We start from the raw sequence: 19,268 nt of genomic DNA, 5'->3' as shown, positions 1-19,268 counted from the left end.
CCTGAGATCAAGCCTTATTGAACTCATGAGTGGGATTGTACTGCGCAACCAAAACCTATTACCTGAATATCAGTCACAGGGCAATATCAAACTGTTTTACTCAGAGTTGGTCTACTGAAATTAATGAACATGGCAAAGTTGGGTCCATTCGTTTCAGCAGGTCTCCTCTATGTAAAATTAGTTGTGCAACTCAATTTTCCCAATAGATTAGCCCATGCCTTCCTCACAAAGAGTTATGTACCACAAGGAAAATGAAGCAAACAAAATAATTTCAGATTACTTTAGTAAAACTTATGTGCAAAGTGAGTAGTTATGATACTTCAAGACATACAACATTATTAAACATTTAAAATAGGTACAGAGAAAAAACATATAATACCGAGGTGACTGCAAGAACTTCTGCTGGGTAAGAAAATATTCTGGAATTATTTTTCCTTAGTCCAGTTATGGCAAGAACTTCAACCTGCTCTTTCAAGTACTGGCCAGCAGGTCTGCTCCCATGAAGGAGGCAATTGTTCTCAGGATGCTCAGAAATCACAAAGAACATTGCAAGGAAGGGTGTTCCTCTTTCCCACTGTGAAGGAATGAAACTGTTTAAACCATTTTGTGTCCTGTTTGGGGTTGTCAAAGAGTTTTAGTTTGTTCTGACAAGGAGGCTCAGAAAATCACAGAAGGGTCCATTGTTCAGTCCAAGAATCTGACGTTTAAGAGGAAAATAAAACCTAAACACTATTGTAGGAGGAGTCCCAAGAAGTTACATAAAAGAGAAACCGAAACAGAAGTCTCCTGCCTTTCTGACTGCCCAAAATGTTGGGAGGATACATTTAAAATAATGTGTGGAAATAAAGCTTGCAAAGAATGCTAAAATGAAGAAAAATGCTAACAGGCTGCTATCCATCCAGATTCCAGGAACAGAAGATGCCAAACACTGGCGTAGTTTAGGCTAGGTTTAGCTGGATGCTTTCCCCCATGTTGTTTTCATTTCCTGTAATGGCTACTGTTCAAGCTGTTTTAAAATAAGCCCTTCCTCTGCCTCTGCATGGAACATCTTTACAATAATTGTTTAGAGAGCTGCTATACAAATCCCTTGAGCAAAAGTTACATTTGTTTTGCTCTGTGTATGGCATGGCTCCATGCCTTCTTCCCTTATTTATAAAAATGATTTACCGTATATACCATTGTATCATTAAAAAAAATCACAGGAGTCTACAACAATATAAAAAAACCATACAGTAAAACAATAAAAAGTTAAAACCAAGGCAAAAAAACCCGGTAATTAAAAACAACCGTCGGTACAGCATTGTGGGGGATAGACTCTTCAATTAATTACCTGCATAGGCCTGGTGGAATAGAAAAGTTTTCAACAGGCATTTAAAAGTTGGCACTGAAGGAGCTCACTGAATCTCTCTTGGCAGAGTAGGACTGGGTTGATCACATTAAAGGCTCGCATTTCTGAGCCTACCACTAAGCTATACAGAAGTTGCCTGACCAGAAACAAGGCCAGTGGCTCCTGCCCACTTCAGGGACAATTTGGAGCGGACAAATGGTGATTAAACACATCTCTGCTCAAAATCCCTCTCACCCTGCACAGAGTAGCTGCAACATCCATTCCAGACCATTGCTACAATCAGATTCTCTAGAATGAGAAACTGATAAAAAATTATCCCACGACAGGCAGGAAGAGTTCAGGGACAATAGTATACCTTTTTGCCTCGTTTCTAACCACATCACTGGAGCCCTTGTCAAGCAAAGGATCACACAACCGGTTTAAAGCTTGCCAATAATATAAGGAAGGGTGAGAGTTACTTCATCCCCATAAAGAAAAACAGACATGGGTAACAAATAGGACCAGTGAAAAAAGACCACTGAAGTTCATGTCCAAGTGTAAGGTGACAGATATTAAATGTGATGGCAGTAAACATTCTGGTTCACAAAATAAACTGAGGTATAGATAAAGGGCTATGAACCTTGGGGGTCTGAAAGGTCACTGGCAGGAAAACAGGAGAAGAATTCTGGACCAATTACCAGCAAAGTGTTATATCATGCCTAAGAACACTTGATGATCAAGTGCAATGGTTGATCATTGTAACAAGACAGGCAAGGTTTCTGTTATTTTGGAAGATGACTAATCCATGCCTTGCCAAAAACCATTGAAGAGAAAGCCATATTAATGCTACGGGAATTCACAACAGCACTGCATTTTCATATGTTCCTGTACAATACTGATAGCATTAGACAGCAGATCCCACCCAGTCCCATGACATGAGAATACATTATTTTACTGGAAGCTGAAAAATGCTAACTTGAGCATTCATTGATTCATCTTTGATTCATCTCCTCATGTATTCACCAACATAGTCCGTTTCTGAATCCGATGACTCACTTTCTTCAGACCCATTAGAATTTTGCCAGGAACCTGAGAGGTTATGAATGTCAGAGTTCTGCATTTCTAGAGCATCAATGAAATGTTTTGGTTCAAATGCATCAGAAACACACAACTCTTTCGAGTCCGCTGCATCCTCTTCGAAAGGGCTTAATGTTGCAGAAATGTCCCTATTTTTCCCAGATATTCCTAGCACCACAGTATCTAAGTTTATGTTGGAACAGCTGCTGCACTCCAGGTCTGGCTCATTAGTGGAGTCCACTTCAGGAGAAGGGTGAAATAGTTGAAATGTTGGGCATTCTTCTTTGCTAATATCATTCTGAAGGTTGTCTGCTTCAGCATCTACAGGTTCAGGCATTTCACTTGTAGCAGATGAGCAGCCTATGAGCAGAAGGTTTTCTGTTTCATCATCCTGGGGGTCAGCTATTTTACTTGTAGCGGATGAGCAGTCTAAGGAGGGTGGCTCTGCATTGTCCTTTGAAGTCTGGCCCAAAAATACACGTGCAGCATATAAATCATCATTTCCAGCAGCAATGCTTTCACTGTCCTCTTCATCGGAATTGTATCCACATACTTTTTTTTTACTTTCTTGGGTGACCTGGACAGTGTGCACTTCTTCCGGTTCTGATTTAAAAAGGGAATAGTCTAATTTTGGTTTGATGCTCTGAAATGAAAAACAATTTTGAAATTTACAGGTGGAAAAAATAAAATAGATGCCTGCAAAAAAGATGGGGGTGTGATACATAGTTGAATATTAATATTAATAAATAAGAATTGGATGTCAAAAGTTTGGCCCTAATCCCGAAATCCTCCACAGATGTGAGAATCTTTTGGCTTTCATTGGGATTTGTTTCCATTTTCAATAAAGGGGGTTTTGTTGAAAAAGCCCTGAACAGTCTAGTTCCTTCATCATTTATTTATTACAGCTTTTTATGGTCTTGAGGCCAGATACCTGGGACACAAAGCTAAATGTATATAATGATGATGATGATGTGGTACTATCAATAATATTAATTAATTAGTTAGTTAGTTAGTTAGTTTGTTTATACATACATACCCCACCCATCTGACTGGGTTTCCCCAGCCACTCTGGGTGGCTCCCAACAGATTATTAAAACACAATAAAGCATCAAATATTAAAAGCTTCCCTAAGCAGGGCTGCCTTCAGATGTCTTCTAAAAGTCAGAGTGTTGTTTATTTCCTTGACATCTGAAGGGAGGCCATTCCACAGGGCAGGCGCAGCCACCGAGAAGGCCCTGTGCCCGGCTCCCTGTAACCTCACTTCTTGCAGTGAGGATCAAGTGTTAATAGGATAGAGAAATTGGTCAGATTATTTGTCCATCACTGACAGCAGCTCTCCAGGCAGAGAGGGCAAACTTTCATATCACCTGACCCTATATAACTGGCCTTGACCCTTAGGTCTTTTGTACAATGAAAATAAATAAAATTCTACATACATACATACATACATACATACATACATACATACATACATACATAAATACATACAGTATAGCTTATTAAGCTACTGTATTTATCTTAAAAGAAGAATCTGTCCAAGGCTACATACCAAGACGCTTGGCCATTTCCTCCATCTTAAGCAAATAAAACCCGTTTTATACAGGACAAATAGAGCGAGTACTACTACCAATGACATTAATATGCCAAACAATGCTGGAAATATAATATGACCTGTAAGATAAAAAGAACATGATTAAAGAACAGTGAATATGGGGGCCATTGTGAAACACTCTGATTTTATTGGGCATGCAGATTACCAGAATTCATAATATATTTTTAGACTACCAAAATTCATAATATTTTTTTTAAAACCCATTACTTGAAATAATAAAACCAATAATCTATTATTAGTTTTTTATTAAGAAAATGATAATTTTAAATTAATTCTCTGCAACCCTTCCCCACTGCTTAATTCATTATACCTGATATATTACTGGAGCTGAGCATAATGCATTTGGGGACAGACGGAGTGCACTGATGATTTAGACTTGTTTTCACATCAACAGCAATACAATAATTTTTATTGAAACTCAAATCTCCAATAACAGTGTGGAAACTCTCTTGTCTGGCTGTATTGACAACACGCTAGAAAAGAAGAAGAAAAAGATTGACAATTGAGTATATCATATAACGGGCAAATGCAAATATGAGGGCTGATGAAACACACTTGACTCTTACGTGGAAAGTCTCACCTTTCCATGAGGTCAATGCACAATCTTGCACACTCTTTTGCAGTCAAAGCCTAGGTCATGGGCTAATGTAAGGATACCTATGAAAATGTTTCCTAAAACTCTTGGAAAATACAAAAAGCTATATATAAGTAACATTATCATTTCTGTTCATCTGCTAAATATTTGCCTTGCCGGTTCTTCTTGCAGCAACAGTGTGAAGGCACAGCAATACCAACATAGCCTCCAGCCTTTGGACTCTGCAGGTTTAGCTGCTGCTATGCCCAGTCCTAACTACTGGCATGGGAAGTGGTCTACCTTATTAATCAAAAACATCTCAATCCAGCAATTCCTGCTGCCACTCCAACATATATACAGCCCATCTTGTCTATCTGAATGTCAACAGCCACTGAAAGGGCAAAACATGGGGAGCCGCCCTCTCCATTGAAGTGAATGGGTGAAACCCACCCAGATAGGAACTCTAGGCATGACTTGGATGATAGACAGGGCTATGGATCAGGGGGCAGTACCATTATGTTTGGATATACCTGGACTAGAAACAGAAATAGCAGCTTTCTTACAGATGAAGTGAATTAATTTTGATACTGTCTACCATTTCCCTTTTAATCATAAGCAACCGACCTTTTCCTTGACATTGTCTCTTATCACTGTGACCGTATAATCAAGCTCTTGGTATACTTGAAGTAACGAGGAGGAAAGTTTCACTGTCACATTTGCGCAGCGTGGACAAGCAGAAATCTCAAACTGGGGTAATGTTAGGCATGCTGTTGAAGAAAGAAAGGGAGAAAAGAAGGAATAAATGTGAATGGGAAGCTCTGCCCTAGAGAAATTAATGAAATTACAATCCAATGCACTCCTAACTTGGGCATAAGATCTTAAATGAAATGATACAACATTCTCCTGGGTATGCTTCTTTCAGATTTAAGGCTAAATATCTACGGTGGGGGTTCTACTGATTAGAAATTTTCCAAAACAGACCTTTAAGCCTTTTAACCTGTTGGCCTTCAACCTTCTTTGATCCTCACTTCTGCTCCCGAAAGCCTGCTCTGAATATGGCACCTAGTCCTGATCTTAGTGTGTGGTGTAATTCCATTGAAAAGCAAGAGGATGCCCACTGAGAGCTGAAGATAAAGCTTGTCAGGACCACGAGACCTCTTGGCACTTAAAGAACAGTGAACTAAATAACTGAAAATAATATACTGAAGAAGGAGCATGTCTTGGGGGTTTGGGGGGCTAGAACTGCATGAGGTTGCTGGTTACAGGGCTTGGCAGTATCAATTATAACAAGTAGGAGCAGGGTACGGCAGGGCTGTGGGGAGCACCGGGGGTGGCAAGCAGGCGGAGGCAGCGCTGGCGCATGTCCCGGGGGCGTGGCGCACTGGCTGCAGGGGCATGGTGCAGCCACAATGTTATCCCCCTCCCCCATGGTGCTGGGTGTGGTGTGCTCCCCCCGCTCCCTTCCTCCGCCCGTGGGGCAGGGCACTGACAGCTTTGGAGCCTGCTGGGAGCTGACCTAGTGAGGGTTGACAACTGGCATGTGCTTCAAACATAAAGAAGGAGCAAATTACTTACTGTCAAGATATGGAGTGAAATGAATAGCTGAGGAATCAACTCCACTTTCTGTGACCTTATCCACTACAATTATGTATAACTTGCAGGGATCTGTAAACTCTTTTGTCAAGTTACAGAATGAACGTGTGATATTGGAACACTCCGTGACAATCTTCATATTCAGTCTTGGATAACTGTAAATGGAAACAAGAAGGGGCCAATCAGTACTTCCCAACTGAATATAAAACAGAAATTCAAAAGCATCACATGAAAATTGTTCAGAATGCCGGAGTGCCAATCAAGCTGATATTCATTCACCCTCATCCCCTAATTTGATAAGTGTCCAATTCTGTGAGAAGGATGTCAGTGCAAAAGTATATTTGGTGGCTTTTCAAATATATGCTTATTTTTCTTGTGTAGTCTGTTTCTGAGATTCCCCCCTTTTTATTGTTGAGAATAACTAGTTTTTGTTAGCAAGTACACTACCATAATCTACCATGTTTCATTACTTTTTTAGTTCATGAGACAGAGTGAGGAGCCAAAGGAAGCAGGACGTAGGAGGAAATGCTTCCTTTGGACTCCTCTACTGCGGGTGGTGCTGTGGGTTAAACCACTGAGCCTAGGGCTTGCCGATCAGAAGGTCGGCGGTTCGAATCCCCCCGGTGGGGCTTAGTCATGCTGGCCACATGACCCCGAAGCTGTACGCCGGCTCCCTCGGCCAGTAAAGCGAGATGAGCACTGCAACCCCAGTCGTCCACGACTGGACCTAATGATCAGGGATCCCTTTACCTTTTACTGCCACCTCCAGTGATGAGAAAAGGGCAGAGGGCTGTATTTGTAGATGGGGAGAGTGAGAGAAATGGCTTTCAGGTCTGAGGGTATGCAGCACAGAAAAGGGCAACTCCTCTCTTAGCGAGCAGATGACTCAATATTTATCCAGGTTATGGGTGTGTCTTTTTCTCGTGCTGCACCACTGGGACTTTGGCTCCAGCCAAGACTGAACACTGTAGTTCTAGTTTGTCCTCTAGGCTGCAGTACTTCCTGAGTATTGTCAGCTGAACCCAAAGCGAACCCTTGTGTACCAGGCCACATCAAGGTATAGCCAAGGACAGAAGAATCTGGGGCCCTCCACATGCCATGGAATGTCAACTCCCATCAGCCCAAGCCCACACGGCTGATGATACAGAATGATGGGTGTTTGAGTTGAGCAAGATGTGGAGGCCTCAGGTTTCCTGCCCTTGCCCTAGCCTCAGAGTCTGTGTCTCAGTCCCTGCACATCTCCTCTTGTGTGAGGACTGTGCCTAGTTCCTACATGTTGCCTTGGATCTCAACATCTGCTTGCCTTTGAGTGCTTACCGGTTGTTGCCTGTTCTGGACCATGCACCAGCTGGACAAATAGCCAGCTCCCCAGATACTGGAGCCTCATTTTGCTGGGACCTGGCAAGAAGGAGAAGAGAGGGTGTCTGTCAGAAGCAAGTTCCCAGGGGGAGCAACCCCCAATCATAATTTCTTTTCCAGGACCAGCTATCAATTGCTCCCACAATTCAATTACTTGTACATCCATTCAGAAACATGTAAAGATTTTCCCTGGGAATTTGCCCCAAAGTTTGCCCTGATTGGGAAACGCCACAAGGACAAACATATACATATGAGTACTGACTACTAAAAGATGCCTTACTTACTTGGACTTACTGAAAGAAGAATCATGCACCTCCGCCGATTTTGATAGCCAAGGACAAATGGACCTTTCAAAGGGGAGAGAAGCGTATTGGAGGATTAATTTATTGTTATTTGTCTCCTATGAAGAACTCTGTAGGAAGATCAATCTGTGACTCTTCCCTTATGTAAGTTTATGTGCAAATCAGTTACTTCCTTAATTGACCAAACAGAGGGGTGTTTGCTTCCTACTAGTTAAATGCTGTCACCTCACCCAAGTCCAGGTCTCATCTCTCTTACCTTCCTGAGAACTATGAAGCAGACTTGAGTAACAGCTGCTTATTACAGCTGCATCAATAGGAAACACAAACCTGAAATGGCTGCTCTCCTAGGAGGCCTCAGCACAGCTTGATACCTAAATGTTAATGCAGCCTCATGAAAATGTCTGGTTCTGGATCTTTTCTATTTTTTTCCAAGCTGACCATTTCATGACTGCTGTCTTAAGACTGCAGTCAGATACATAGGTGCCAACTCCCATATTGAAAAATCCGGGATCGGCGCGGTGCAGCACCGCAAGTCGCGCGGCGGCCATTTTGGAACTGGGCAGAGAGGCACCAGAAGTCGCTTCTACGCATGCTCTGCCCATTTCCAAAATGGCTGCAGTGCCAGAAATCGCTTCTGCGCATGTCCAGAGACTCCAGACTTGCGCAGAAGGAGTCTCCCTGGGCCGGTAAGAATCCGGGGGATTTACGGGGTTTTTTAAATCCGGGCTGCCAGCGAGAAACGGCTGGAAAAACGGGGGTTTCCCGGGGAATACGGGAGACTTGGCAGCTATGGTCAGATACCCACTTGCCTGGGACTCTCATTTGATGAGACTGACTTCTGAGAAGACGTAGAATGAAAGGATAGCATTGCCTGTCTATTGAAGCAAGACCAACAAAGAGTCTTGTAACATTCTGGAAACTAAGTAAGTTACTACGGGGTAAATTTTCATGACTGAGAATCCACTTTACCAGAGGCATCAAGTGCCGGTCCAGCTACCAGTCAGATGTGGAAACAGGCCCAAACCAGCCCCACCTACTGTTCCAGACTGGAGTTGTCACAGCAACAAAACACTATATTTTCCTGCCCCTGAACCCACATTCCACCCTAGCTGGTGAAATCAATGGGACTCTGGATGTGGTGTGGCTTTGTCACTCTGCCAAGCCCCACTGCCATCCCACTGGGGTCTGGGATTGCACTCTTATTATTGTTAGCCCCCCACCCCCCCAAAAAAATTGCTGTTAGTTTGCATCCATCAAAGCTTCGCTTGACTTAGCAGGTATTGCACTTAAAGATCATGTGACCCCCACATGTGCAGGTTTCCCCCCTCTACAGCCATGTATATATGTATATATATCTTCTGAGGATAATAGTTCATGCCTCTGATAAAGTGGAACCCAGTCTGCAAAATCACATTGTTAGTCTTTAAGCTGCCAGAGAACTCTTGGTTTCTGTTCTTCATATGACAGGACCTTAACTAGATACACCCAAACCAATAATGATCTTGTACCATATATCATTCATTCATAATAATTTACAAAATGTGGGAATATATTTTAGGAAAAGCATAGCTACCTTCCCGCTTTATACATCACATTGTAGCATGTGGCTGTCCCTGTATTATTTCCAGCTTCCCATGTTAAAATATGCTCAAAATCCTGTGCCTTCATTTTCAACTTGAGTTCAGCGGATGTTTCTTGTGGGGCAAAATAGAACATACAAAGTTTACCGATCATACATGATGAAATAGCTGTGTATCTTGCTGCTCATTCCCAACAAAATACAATGTGAACCTGGCAGCAAATGTTAAGTAGATTAAAAATACTTACCAATTAAATTGCACAAAGCAGAAATCAGAGCACCGATGTACACTGTAAATTAAAACAATATATACATGAGAGGGGGGAATAAAATCTGTTCAATGTAGAAAACATACATAACACTGTTTGTATGCTGAGTGGAATAACACTGTCTGTATGCTGAGTGGAATGTACTTCAATTGTGTCAAAAGTATTTCAAGTTTCTATATATGCAGCTATCAATATAAATCATGCCAAGTAAGTACAAAGTAAATTAACATAATTTATTCTGCAGGTTCAAATTTCTGTTTGTGTGGACCATGGGGAGGTGGTTGTTGTTGCAATCAGAGCAGACAGATCCCACCCACAAAGAAGTAATATAGCTTCTGCATGGGGACCCCCATAGCTGGTTGGGGTGAGAACATGCGCAGCATCTGCTTAGATAGGGTGAAAAGTATACACCCAGCGTGGTGTAGTGGTTAAGAGAGGTGGACACGTAATCTGGTGAACAGGGTTCGATTCTCCGCTCCTCCACATGCAGCTGCTGGGTGACCTTGGGCTAGTCACTCTTCTCTCAAGTCTCTCAGCCTCACTCACCTCGCAAAGTGTTTGTTGTGGGGGAGGAAGGGGGAGGAGATTTGTTAGCTGCTTTGAGACTCCTTAAGGGGAGTGAAAGACAGGATCTTCATACATATCTATGAGCTGCTAGTGTTAAGTCAGAACCTTTAAAACAGGAATCCCCAAACTTTGGCCCTCCGGATGTTTTGGACTACAATTCCCATCTTCCCCGACCACTGGTCCTGTTAGCTAGGGATCATGGGAGTTGTAGCCCAAAACATCTGGAGGCCCGCAGTTTGCGGGTGCCTGCCTTAAAAGGTGGTGGCCTTTCTCCTTCCTCAACATCACACTTGTAACAGAAGACTTGCTAAATATTGGCCTTCTTGCTACTTTCCTGCAGCTTCATGCTGCCAGGTGGTTGTTAGGGGTCCTTCACCTTCACCAAAAGCCTTACCCATTTTACTGTTTCTATTTAGGCATATGGACCTACAACCCTTGATTTTGAAGAATTATCTCTGTCATCAATGCTTTAAAACAGGGTAGATGTGCTGCTTTCGAGAAAGTTGCTGAAAGGGGATACAATGGATGAGATACTCAAAGGATGGTCAAACAGTGTGGGGAAGAGGAATTTCAGTCTGACAGGGTGCAGATAAATATGGGTAGCGCTTCAGTGAAATGACCTTCATTTCTTACTATAGTATCTCTATATACAAAGTTTCCCGTTTATTATCTGTAGGATGGCACATATCACATTTAATTTATAGGATATTTTCATACCAGTTCTCCATTTGTTGGTATGTATTAAACAATATATTGATCCTCCAAGCAGTATTTTTTTGGAAATGACACACAAATCACCAAAAAAACAAAGATCCGGTGCAATGATTTGAACATACCCTTCCTTTTCCTCATTTTTTGGCAAAAAGAAACATCATAAACTAGTGTAAACAGCATTGGCTAAGTCAGGGCTATGTGAACCAGAAGCAGGACTGCAGACCTATTCAGATGGGACTGTTTACCGTTATACTACCAGTACTGGAGTCGATCTCAATCTGAAGTACACCTTTAACAGCAGCGTTAATTCTGCCAGTCCGCAGAATCAAAGGGCAATAAGTGCTGTGTCACCTCAGGGGCTGAGGCCACCATCCCACAAAGCCGTGTTGTGTTTGCTTAAAGAGGAGAACTGTGCATATAGCTGAAGACGCCAGTCCACATCCTGGTCGATGTACTACATACAAAAATGAGCAGGGAAACTAGCTGGGCAGTTCAGCTGTGAAAGTAGGTGCATTAAAATCACAAAATACACCTTCAAAAAAGAGGTGCAGCCACCTTATTATGCCACTCATCTGTAAGATTGCAACATAATTAATTGAAACTAGAGAGGAAGGTCATTCGCTCTGATTAGTCACACGGAGAATGCTTTGGCCTAACATAGCTCATAATGCAATAAAATTACTTAGTCTCTCTTATTTTATTTTAACAAGAGAAAGTCCAAAAACTGACAAAGAATGGCTAAAGGGCCTTTCAAATCAGGAATGCTATTGTTGCAGGACTCCTGAAACTATGATGTTACAGGTGTTTCCTTCTGGTTTTAAGCAAAACCCACAAATTTAGTGAAACTTGCTTCTGAGTAAACATGAACAGGATGAGGCTGCACATTCCTTAGGTGTATCTCATTGATCTAAATGGAATTTTTAAATGCTTGGCTTTGGCTTCATGATTCCATCTCTTTTAGTGACTGAACACAAGTACATTTCCCCCTTATGTCAAGAGACTCAGGCAGTCTCTCTTTTTTAAAAAATAGGTTTTTTTTAAAAAAAACTTTATTGAGATTTTAATTAAAACATATCAAATCATAACAGAACAAATTAAAATAAATCAACTTACAATATAAAAATTCATACAGATATCATACTTCCAAATTTACATCTGAAAAGTAATTGATATCTAATACATAATTCGACTAAACCTTCCTGTCTAGTCTTTTCCTCTATCACATCCAAATAAAAAACATACACTTAATATTTCTCTTAAACATATCTAACAGATAAATTTTCCTCTTTTTCCATATACTTCCTCTTGCCTTGATCTTGGTCTCTTTAAACTTTTGATTGATTACTGCTTCCCTCACCCAACGTTTCGCCGAGACTCAGGCAGTCTCAATGTATTTTCACTTCTTGGTAAAAGTTTTCTTCACTCCAAACTGAGCCATCTATGATTAAAAGGTAAAGGGACCCCTGACATTTAGGTCCAGTCACGGATGACTCTGGGGTTGTGGCACTCATCTCGCTTTACTGGCTGAGGGAGCCGGTGTACAGCTTCCAAGTCATGTGCCCAGCATGACTAAGACGCTTCTGGCGAACCAGAGCAGCGCACGGAAACGCCTTTACCTTCCCGCCGGAGCAGTACCTATTTATCTACTTGTACTTTGATGTGCTTTTGAACTGCTAGGTTGGCAGGAGTAGGGACCGAGCAACAGGAGCTCACCCCGTTGCAGGGATTCGAACCAACGACCTTCTGATCAGCAAGCCCTAGGCTCAGTGGTTTAGACCACAGGGATTAGCAGAAGTTAATAATCAAATTTATTTGGCAAAGAAAAAGAACCTGTAGCTGAGACAAGAAAAGAGGGTTGGGATCCCAAACTATTACATTATTTCTAGATTGAACTCACCAAATTTGTAGAAATGTAGTGGTCCCATGAAAAATGCCATCATAGTTTAAAACTGCATCCTAGAAGGAGGAAGAGCACAAACAAACAGGATGCAGATGCATTTTTAAGATCAATGAGGGGCAGTACAAAGCTTAGAATACAAAGATGATCTTCAAATTATAAAAACAGGCATTCTGGCAGGCAGTAAAACAAGCTTTCTGCTCTGTACAAGACAGAGTTTTTTTTCTGCTTACAATGGGAAACAGCTTTTTTAATGAATTCTGAGAGTACACTAAAGGATCCTCTTTCTTCTATTCATAGTCTAGTGTATTAGCAAATCACAAGTACAGTTCCCTAAAAGAGCTTATACAATATCTGCAGAATAAATGTGTGGCGCAACCATGGTTGTAGAGTCAGCAAGTTCAATGGTTTGCTTTCCAAACTTACGGCAATTCTTAGGATATGGGGGCAAAGTCTCCAACCTTATCTCCTTTTGGGAGATTACCCTTACGTAGCTTTCACTTAATATTCACCTTCAGCCATGTTTGGGAGGGCCAAAAGGTAAACCTAACCCAATGGCAGCAGAATCACCACCAAATATCAGAATGGTGTGGAGGCAGGTAGAGGTCAGGGTTGTGCAGGAGCCCTGCCAGAAGAATCTTATTGTTTCCATTTGCGTACCTCCACAGCCGTAGCCTTGCTACTCCCCTGCTCTGCCCTAATACCAGGCAGTGCTGCTGCTGCTGCTGCTGCTGCTGCTGCTGCTGCTGCTGCTGCTGCTGCTGCTGCTGCTGCTGCTGCTGCTGGGAGGCCAGGCCCACAATAGCTCACCTCCAGGCTGGCCACTCCTGGATTCAACTGAGCAGATTTGTTATTGGGAAAATGGGAAAAGTTCTTAATCATATTTATTTGGCAAAGAAGCGGCAGGAGCCTCTGAAGGCAGCTCAAACAAGAAGCAAATGAAGTGATGGGGGCCCAAAGAGCTAAATTCTTTCTAGGTTTAACTCACCAAGTTTGCAGAAATGCAGTGGTCCCATGGAAAGTGCCATCATAGTTTAAAATCACATCCTGCTGAGTGGTCCCTACTGCTGACATAACTCCTACATCTGCAATCCAATGAAACTGTTTTCAGATAAAAACAATGTTCAACCTGAACGGTTAACACTAAAATACAGCGCAACCTCTTTAGTCTGACTTCTCAGGAGGCAAAGTTACTGTCAGGCTTGGAGTATTCTTGAACGCACAATACAGTTTGGGATTTTCCTTAAACAGGTACTCCTTTGTCAAATGGGAAATCAACCTTGTGCCTATTCCCTTCATAGGTCTCAGGAACAGCTTGAAACACAGCATGTAAAAATAACCAACGAAACTGGACAACAGGTAAACACAACCACATTCAGAAAGAATATTAAGTCATTAACTATGGTTAAGCAAATGGTCCCGTACATGAGATGTCGTATGTGCTGGCACTCAAAGGCTCAGCTCTCCTGCTTTACTCCTCACTCAGTCGAGTGAGAATACAAACTATGGTGTTACTGGCTTTGTGTTACTTTTGAACCAGCACTTGTGGTTTAGTTCTCTCCAAACCATGATCTGACACTAAGCGTTGTTCTTGCTTCTGAATGATGATTTGCTTGTGATAAATAATAAGCCTGGGACCTGTCCTTGTTGTCGGCGGCAGGGGGGCAGGAACGGAGGAGAAAGCGCTGTTTTCTCCTGCTCCGTTCCTCTCCCCCAGCCGCCGAGAGGAAGGAGACATCCCGGGGTTCGGAGAAGCGCTTGCGCAGCGCTTCTCCGAAGCCTGGGACCTGTCCTTGTTGTCGGCGGCAGGGGGGCAGGAACGGAGGAGGAGAAAGCGCTGCTTTCTCCTCCTCCGTTCCTGCCCCCCAGCCGCCGACAGGAAGGACGGGGGACACAAATGCCTACCTCGCCGCCGCTCCTCTTACGGGCCAGGGAGGGTTGTGAGGAGGAGGCCTCCGTCGGCCTCCACCCTCGCTTCCCTGACGTGCCCTGCAGTGAGGCGGTGTCCGGCCGGGAGCGGCGATTGGAGGAGGCGGGGGGGAAGAGAGCGCGTGCAGTCTCTGCTGTCCAATCCCTGTGTCCCTGGGGCCCATGCACAGTGACCCAGGGACACACAGGAAAACTTGGACGCAGGGACACTTGGACTTTATTATATAGGATAGTCAATGGCTTAGCTGCATGACATCTAAATGCAGCCCATATGATAAACAAGTGATCTATTACTCTAGTTTAAGACAAATATTTTGTAAATGCCTTCACAGTAGGCCAGTGATATGGTTCCTTGCGATGTCCCTGACAAGCAGACACACAGCAAGCTGCTACTGCAGCACAGCTGATAACTGCAGCTACACCATCATGCAATTCCTGGAAAAGACTGAAGTGGCAAAATAAATGTTTTTCTCTCTCTCCCCTGAACTGTTCCTAGCTAGCAGCATAGCCCAGTTTTAAGTTAGCTGTACATGTGCATAGATTCCTTTGACAACCCAAGTGTGTGCAGAAAAGTTTTCTCTCTTTCTGTGAAGATGTGAGAAGGGAGAACTCCCACACTCCTCCATTCTTTCATCAGTGCTGCTAGACTTGGTTCCAGGCTCCCTCCTGCCACTGCAAATCCCTTCCCTAATCTGAGACTAAACCAAGTGTGTGGGCGGATATCTACCACATGATTGTATTCTGACCCTTAACTTGCTTTGCCGTCTGCTGGTATGCTAGTAGATATGGTGAGGGAGACTCTCTGTTGTGCTTTTTTTTTCTTTTACTACTTGACTTTTTTAATAATCTGAGTGCCCTGGACTGTGTAAACACCATTTTAAATATCATTTGTGTATGCACCTTGACAAAAGCTTTACCCCTTAAATCAGCCAGTCCCATTTTCTTTATAAATCTGATCAGTGAGTGACCCCCACATTAAGAGAAGTTAGTAATTGCAGCATAAACTACACCTGCTCATATTTTGATGTCTGCAGAAGCATATTATGAAAGGAATGCAGGGTATGTCTAATCTCTGCTTCAGATGTCAGAGGGGAAAAAAGGCAGGGAGATTTCTCTCTCCATCGACTTTCCCCCATTCAAACTTCTTCAGCCTTAATACAAGATGAGCTGCATCTCAACACTTCCAGCATAAGATACTTCTGCAGATATCCCTTCTACTACAAAATGAGCCCTGTCCTCTGAGACTACACTTAAGAAGGCATCAAATTAATTAAACACCATGCTTACCTTTAAAAACTTTCACATGAGGTGCTTGGTTGGTATAAGGTTAAAAGCATCAGGAAAATACCCTGGTTTCTGGTGAAACTCACACATCTAAAGACAATAATAATTCAGCAATCACCATTTCCCTTTCACAAGAAGAGACGTAACAGGAAGTGGGTGGCACTGAAAGGACAGGGCCTCAGTTTTGAGTAAACACATTTAAAATTGCACTGCATGTATTCCTTTCACAGGACAAGCCAACAGCCCTTTGAGACAAAAGGAATTGTGGTCCCTTCCAACTCTATAATTCTATGATTTTGTGAATATCGAGATTGAACGAAGAAAGCTGTGTATTTCAAAAATGCTCTGTAATGACTTTTAGGATTAAATTAAGCATGACGGTAGCTGCCATGTTTGCTCATTCACATAAAGCAGAGATAGGGATCCAGGCAATGGCCACTCTGCCAGGAGGGCAGGGCCATAATGTCAGGTGAGATAATTTCTTTACACAATGGCCTGAATTAAAACCAGCCCCCAAAACAAAAATTCAGCCATGCGGGAAAGATGCTGAATACAAGACTCACTTCCCAAGGAACAATCCAGTGCTCACTTAAAGCATCTCAATTTGTAATGACAACTTTGCCTGTGCAACATCTGACAGCCTATATGACATTAAGTGTGGGGAAGGTGACCATGGCTTAAGGAAAACAGCTTCCTAAACTGTAAGGCACAAAGGCCAGAGGATCTACACTGTTAACATAAAATTCACACAACATTCACTGACGTTTTCACATTAGGGCAGGTCCATAGGTAAGCAGCATGATACACAAAAACCAATAAGGTCCTTCCCAGCCTTTTAGCATAGCTATCCATCCCCCGGATTTTTAATGCCTTCTCAACTATCAGTGAAGGGGGAAACGGGAGCAGCCCCCAAAACCAAAGGAAGAAAGAGAGAGAGAAATGTGGTACTGTACTGAAAAATCCATCTTATTCAAATAATAGCCCTTCCAAAACAATTAAAATGCTTCACACATTTGGTTGATGGCACAGATTAAGGTTACCATGACAAGCTAACATGTTTAGCTGCCTTCAGGCATTTGGGGCAAACATATGCGGGAGGTCTTGGGAAGCACATGCAAACCTTGTCTCCAAATCTCTGCATGTACCCACAGCCCTTCAGACCAGGGATCAGCAACCTTTTTCACCCGTCCCTCAGACCATGTGGTGGGCCAGACTATATTTTTTTGGGGGGGGGGGGAGAGATGAACGAATTCCTATGCCCCACAAATAACCCAGAGATGCATTTTAAATAAAAGCACACATTCTACTCATGTAAAAACACCAGGCAGGCCCCACAAATAACCCAGAGATGCATTTTAAATAAAAGGACACATTCTACTCATGTAAAAAACATGCTGATTCCCGGACCGTCTGTGGGCCGGATTGAGAAGGTGATTGGGCCACATCAGGCCCACGGGCCTTAGGTTGCCTACCCCTGCTTCAGACCCTCCCGTGTTGCAAAGAGAGGTCTGAAGGGGGTTCTAAGAATGTTTGAACCCTGATAAGGCAGAGTTTGCCAAGATGATTCTAAGCATCTTCATCTGAACATATGAGGATGTTTAGGGAATGGTTTGTGTGTGTGTGTGTGACCTGTTCCTTCCTCACTATCTGCCCATGAGGAAATACCAGACTAGAATTTCTGTTGTCAGCAGAACCTTAATCTTATACCCCTGAAGAAGGCTGTCAACAAGCAAAAGGCCTTGGACATGATTATTGCTTGATAAAGATTCATTTTTCAGTACTGTTTCCAGGCTTCTTTTTCTTCTTTTGGATTGCTGGCATGGCCAGAATTTGCCTAGAAGCTAAGCCACACTTGCTGATAGAATAAGATATTTCTTTAATACCAAATTTATGAGCCATCTTGTTGTTTCATCCTAGCAGTGAGGTCCAATGCACTTACTAGCACTTCTGCATTTCAAACTTAAGCTCACTGAAACCCACTGAAATCAGTGGGCTTAAAAACAACAAATAACCTTTTAGGAATAATTGTTTCTTTGTTTGTTTCTTATACAGATTTTACACCTTGCCCTTCCCTCATTATAAGTCAGGGCAGCTCACAAAACAAAACAGAATACAATACAAAATCCAGAGAGACTTTAAACACAAGCCAGCAGCCATAAATAACCAGCATCTGGATGGATCATCACCATTAAGGCTTCAGCTCAGGAGATCAGCCCGTTTATTCCAGCCGCCCTTTCCTTCGGAAACCGGTCTCCCCACGGAGTTCAAGCCGAGTCCTGCGTGGGGCGCCCATCTCGTTTGGTCCCGCGAGGCGGCGCTGGACGACGCATGAGCGCAGCCATCCCTTGCTCACTTCCTTCCCTCCTTCCCATTCCTTGCCAGCCTGCAAGGCCCGATCTCGGCGAGGGTCGGCGGAGAAGCTCCAGGCCGAGGCGCAGCCCCAACCCCACCCCACCAGCCTCGCTTTCCCCGCGGACACTCTGGCCCTTATCCGCGCCTGCCGCCCGGCGCGCCCCTCCTTCGAAAGCAGGCAGGCAGGGGCAGCGCTCCCGCCCCACCTGCAGCTCACCTGGCCGCGCCCGAGCGCCCGGCCGCCGCTCTCATCCCCGCCGCCTGCGCCGCTGAGTACTTGAGGCTCTCCTCCAGGCGGACGCCATGTCGCTCGCTCGGCAGCCGAGGCGCCTCCGCCGGATCCGAAAGCGAAAACAAAGGGGTCGGGGGGGGGCGGGCCTTGTCTGCTCTGCTTGCGAGTGGGGGGTGGGGTGCTGACTGGGGCCTGGTTGGAAGGAAGGGTGGTGGTTGTTTTTTTATTCCTCCTCCTGTGTTTACCCCCTGGTAAAAGCCAGCTTAGTTTAGCGGTCAGGTTTGTAAGAGGTTGAGCGACAGTTTTTAATGCTTGCAAGTAACGTTTGAACGAGGTGGTGTGTGTGTCGCGCTCCTGTCCCCTAGCATCGCTGTCCCGTGGCTGCTAAACCCGGCTGAGTTCAGGGGGACTTGCAACCTCATAGCTGTCAAGTTTTCCCTTTTCTCGGGAGAAGCCTATTCAGCATGAGGGAATTTCTCTTTTAAAAAGGGAGAACTTGACAGCTATGAATCGGGTGGGTGATAGGGTTGCAGCCTAATGCCGGGATGTAAGCCTTGTCGTGCGGGTCTTACTTTCATTTATTTACCGATTATTAAATTTG

The 19,268-nt window shown here is 43.6% G+C and overlaps 1 protein-coding gene across 5 annotated transcripts; it reads right to left on the bottom strand.

The window, feature by feature from the left end:
* Positions 1-266: 266 nt before the first annotated feature.
* On the bottom strand, positions 267-18,906 carry IFNAR2 (interferon alpha and beta receptor subunit 2). 5 transcript variants are annotated; one of them, XM_088667927.1, is made up of 14 exons: positions 18,653-18,773; positions 16,087-16,173; positions 13,859-13,971; positions 12,871-12,929; positions 10,654-10,765; positions 9,672-9,713; positions 9,418-9,538; positions 7,827-7,889; positions 7,501-7,581; positions 6,166-6,338; positions 5,215-5,357; positions 4,327-4,489; positions 3,954-4,075; positions 267-3,047 (listed from the first exon to the last, which is right to left on the bottom strand). In XM_088667927.1, exons 5-14 carry the CDS (start codon positions 10,655-10,657, stop codon positions 2,331-2,333), a joined length of 1,629 nt encoding a protein of 542 aa, XP_088524053.1. In that variant the 5' UTR covers positions 10,658-10,765; positions 12,871-12,929; positions 13,859-13,971; positions 16,087-16,173; positions 18,653-18,773; the 3' UTR covers positions 267-2,330. The 5 variants fall into 5 exon arrangements, with proteins under 5 accessions (XP_088524053.1, XP_088524050.1, XP_088524052.1 ...); XM_088667924.1 differs by lacking the exon at positions 10,654-10,765 and having other exon boundaries at positions 13,859-13,955; positions 18,653-18,796; XM_088667926.1 differs by lacking the exon at positions 10,654-10,765 and having other exon boundaries at positions 13,859-13,955; positions 18,270-18,778.
* Positions 18,907-19,268: the final 362 nt, after the last annotated feature.

The sequence above is a fragment of the Zootoca vivipara genome, chromosome 4 (genome assembly GCF_965207765.1).
Source record: "Zootoca vivipara chromosome 4, rZooViv2.hap1.1, whole genome shotgun sequence".
Classification (NCBI taxonomy): domain Eukaryota; kingdom Metazoa; phylum Chordata; class Lepidosauria; order Squamata; family Lacertidae; genus Zootoca; species Zootoca vivipara.
Note: the sequence above shows the minus strand (reverse complement) of the source record. Positions and strands in the feature narration are given on the sequence as shown.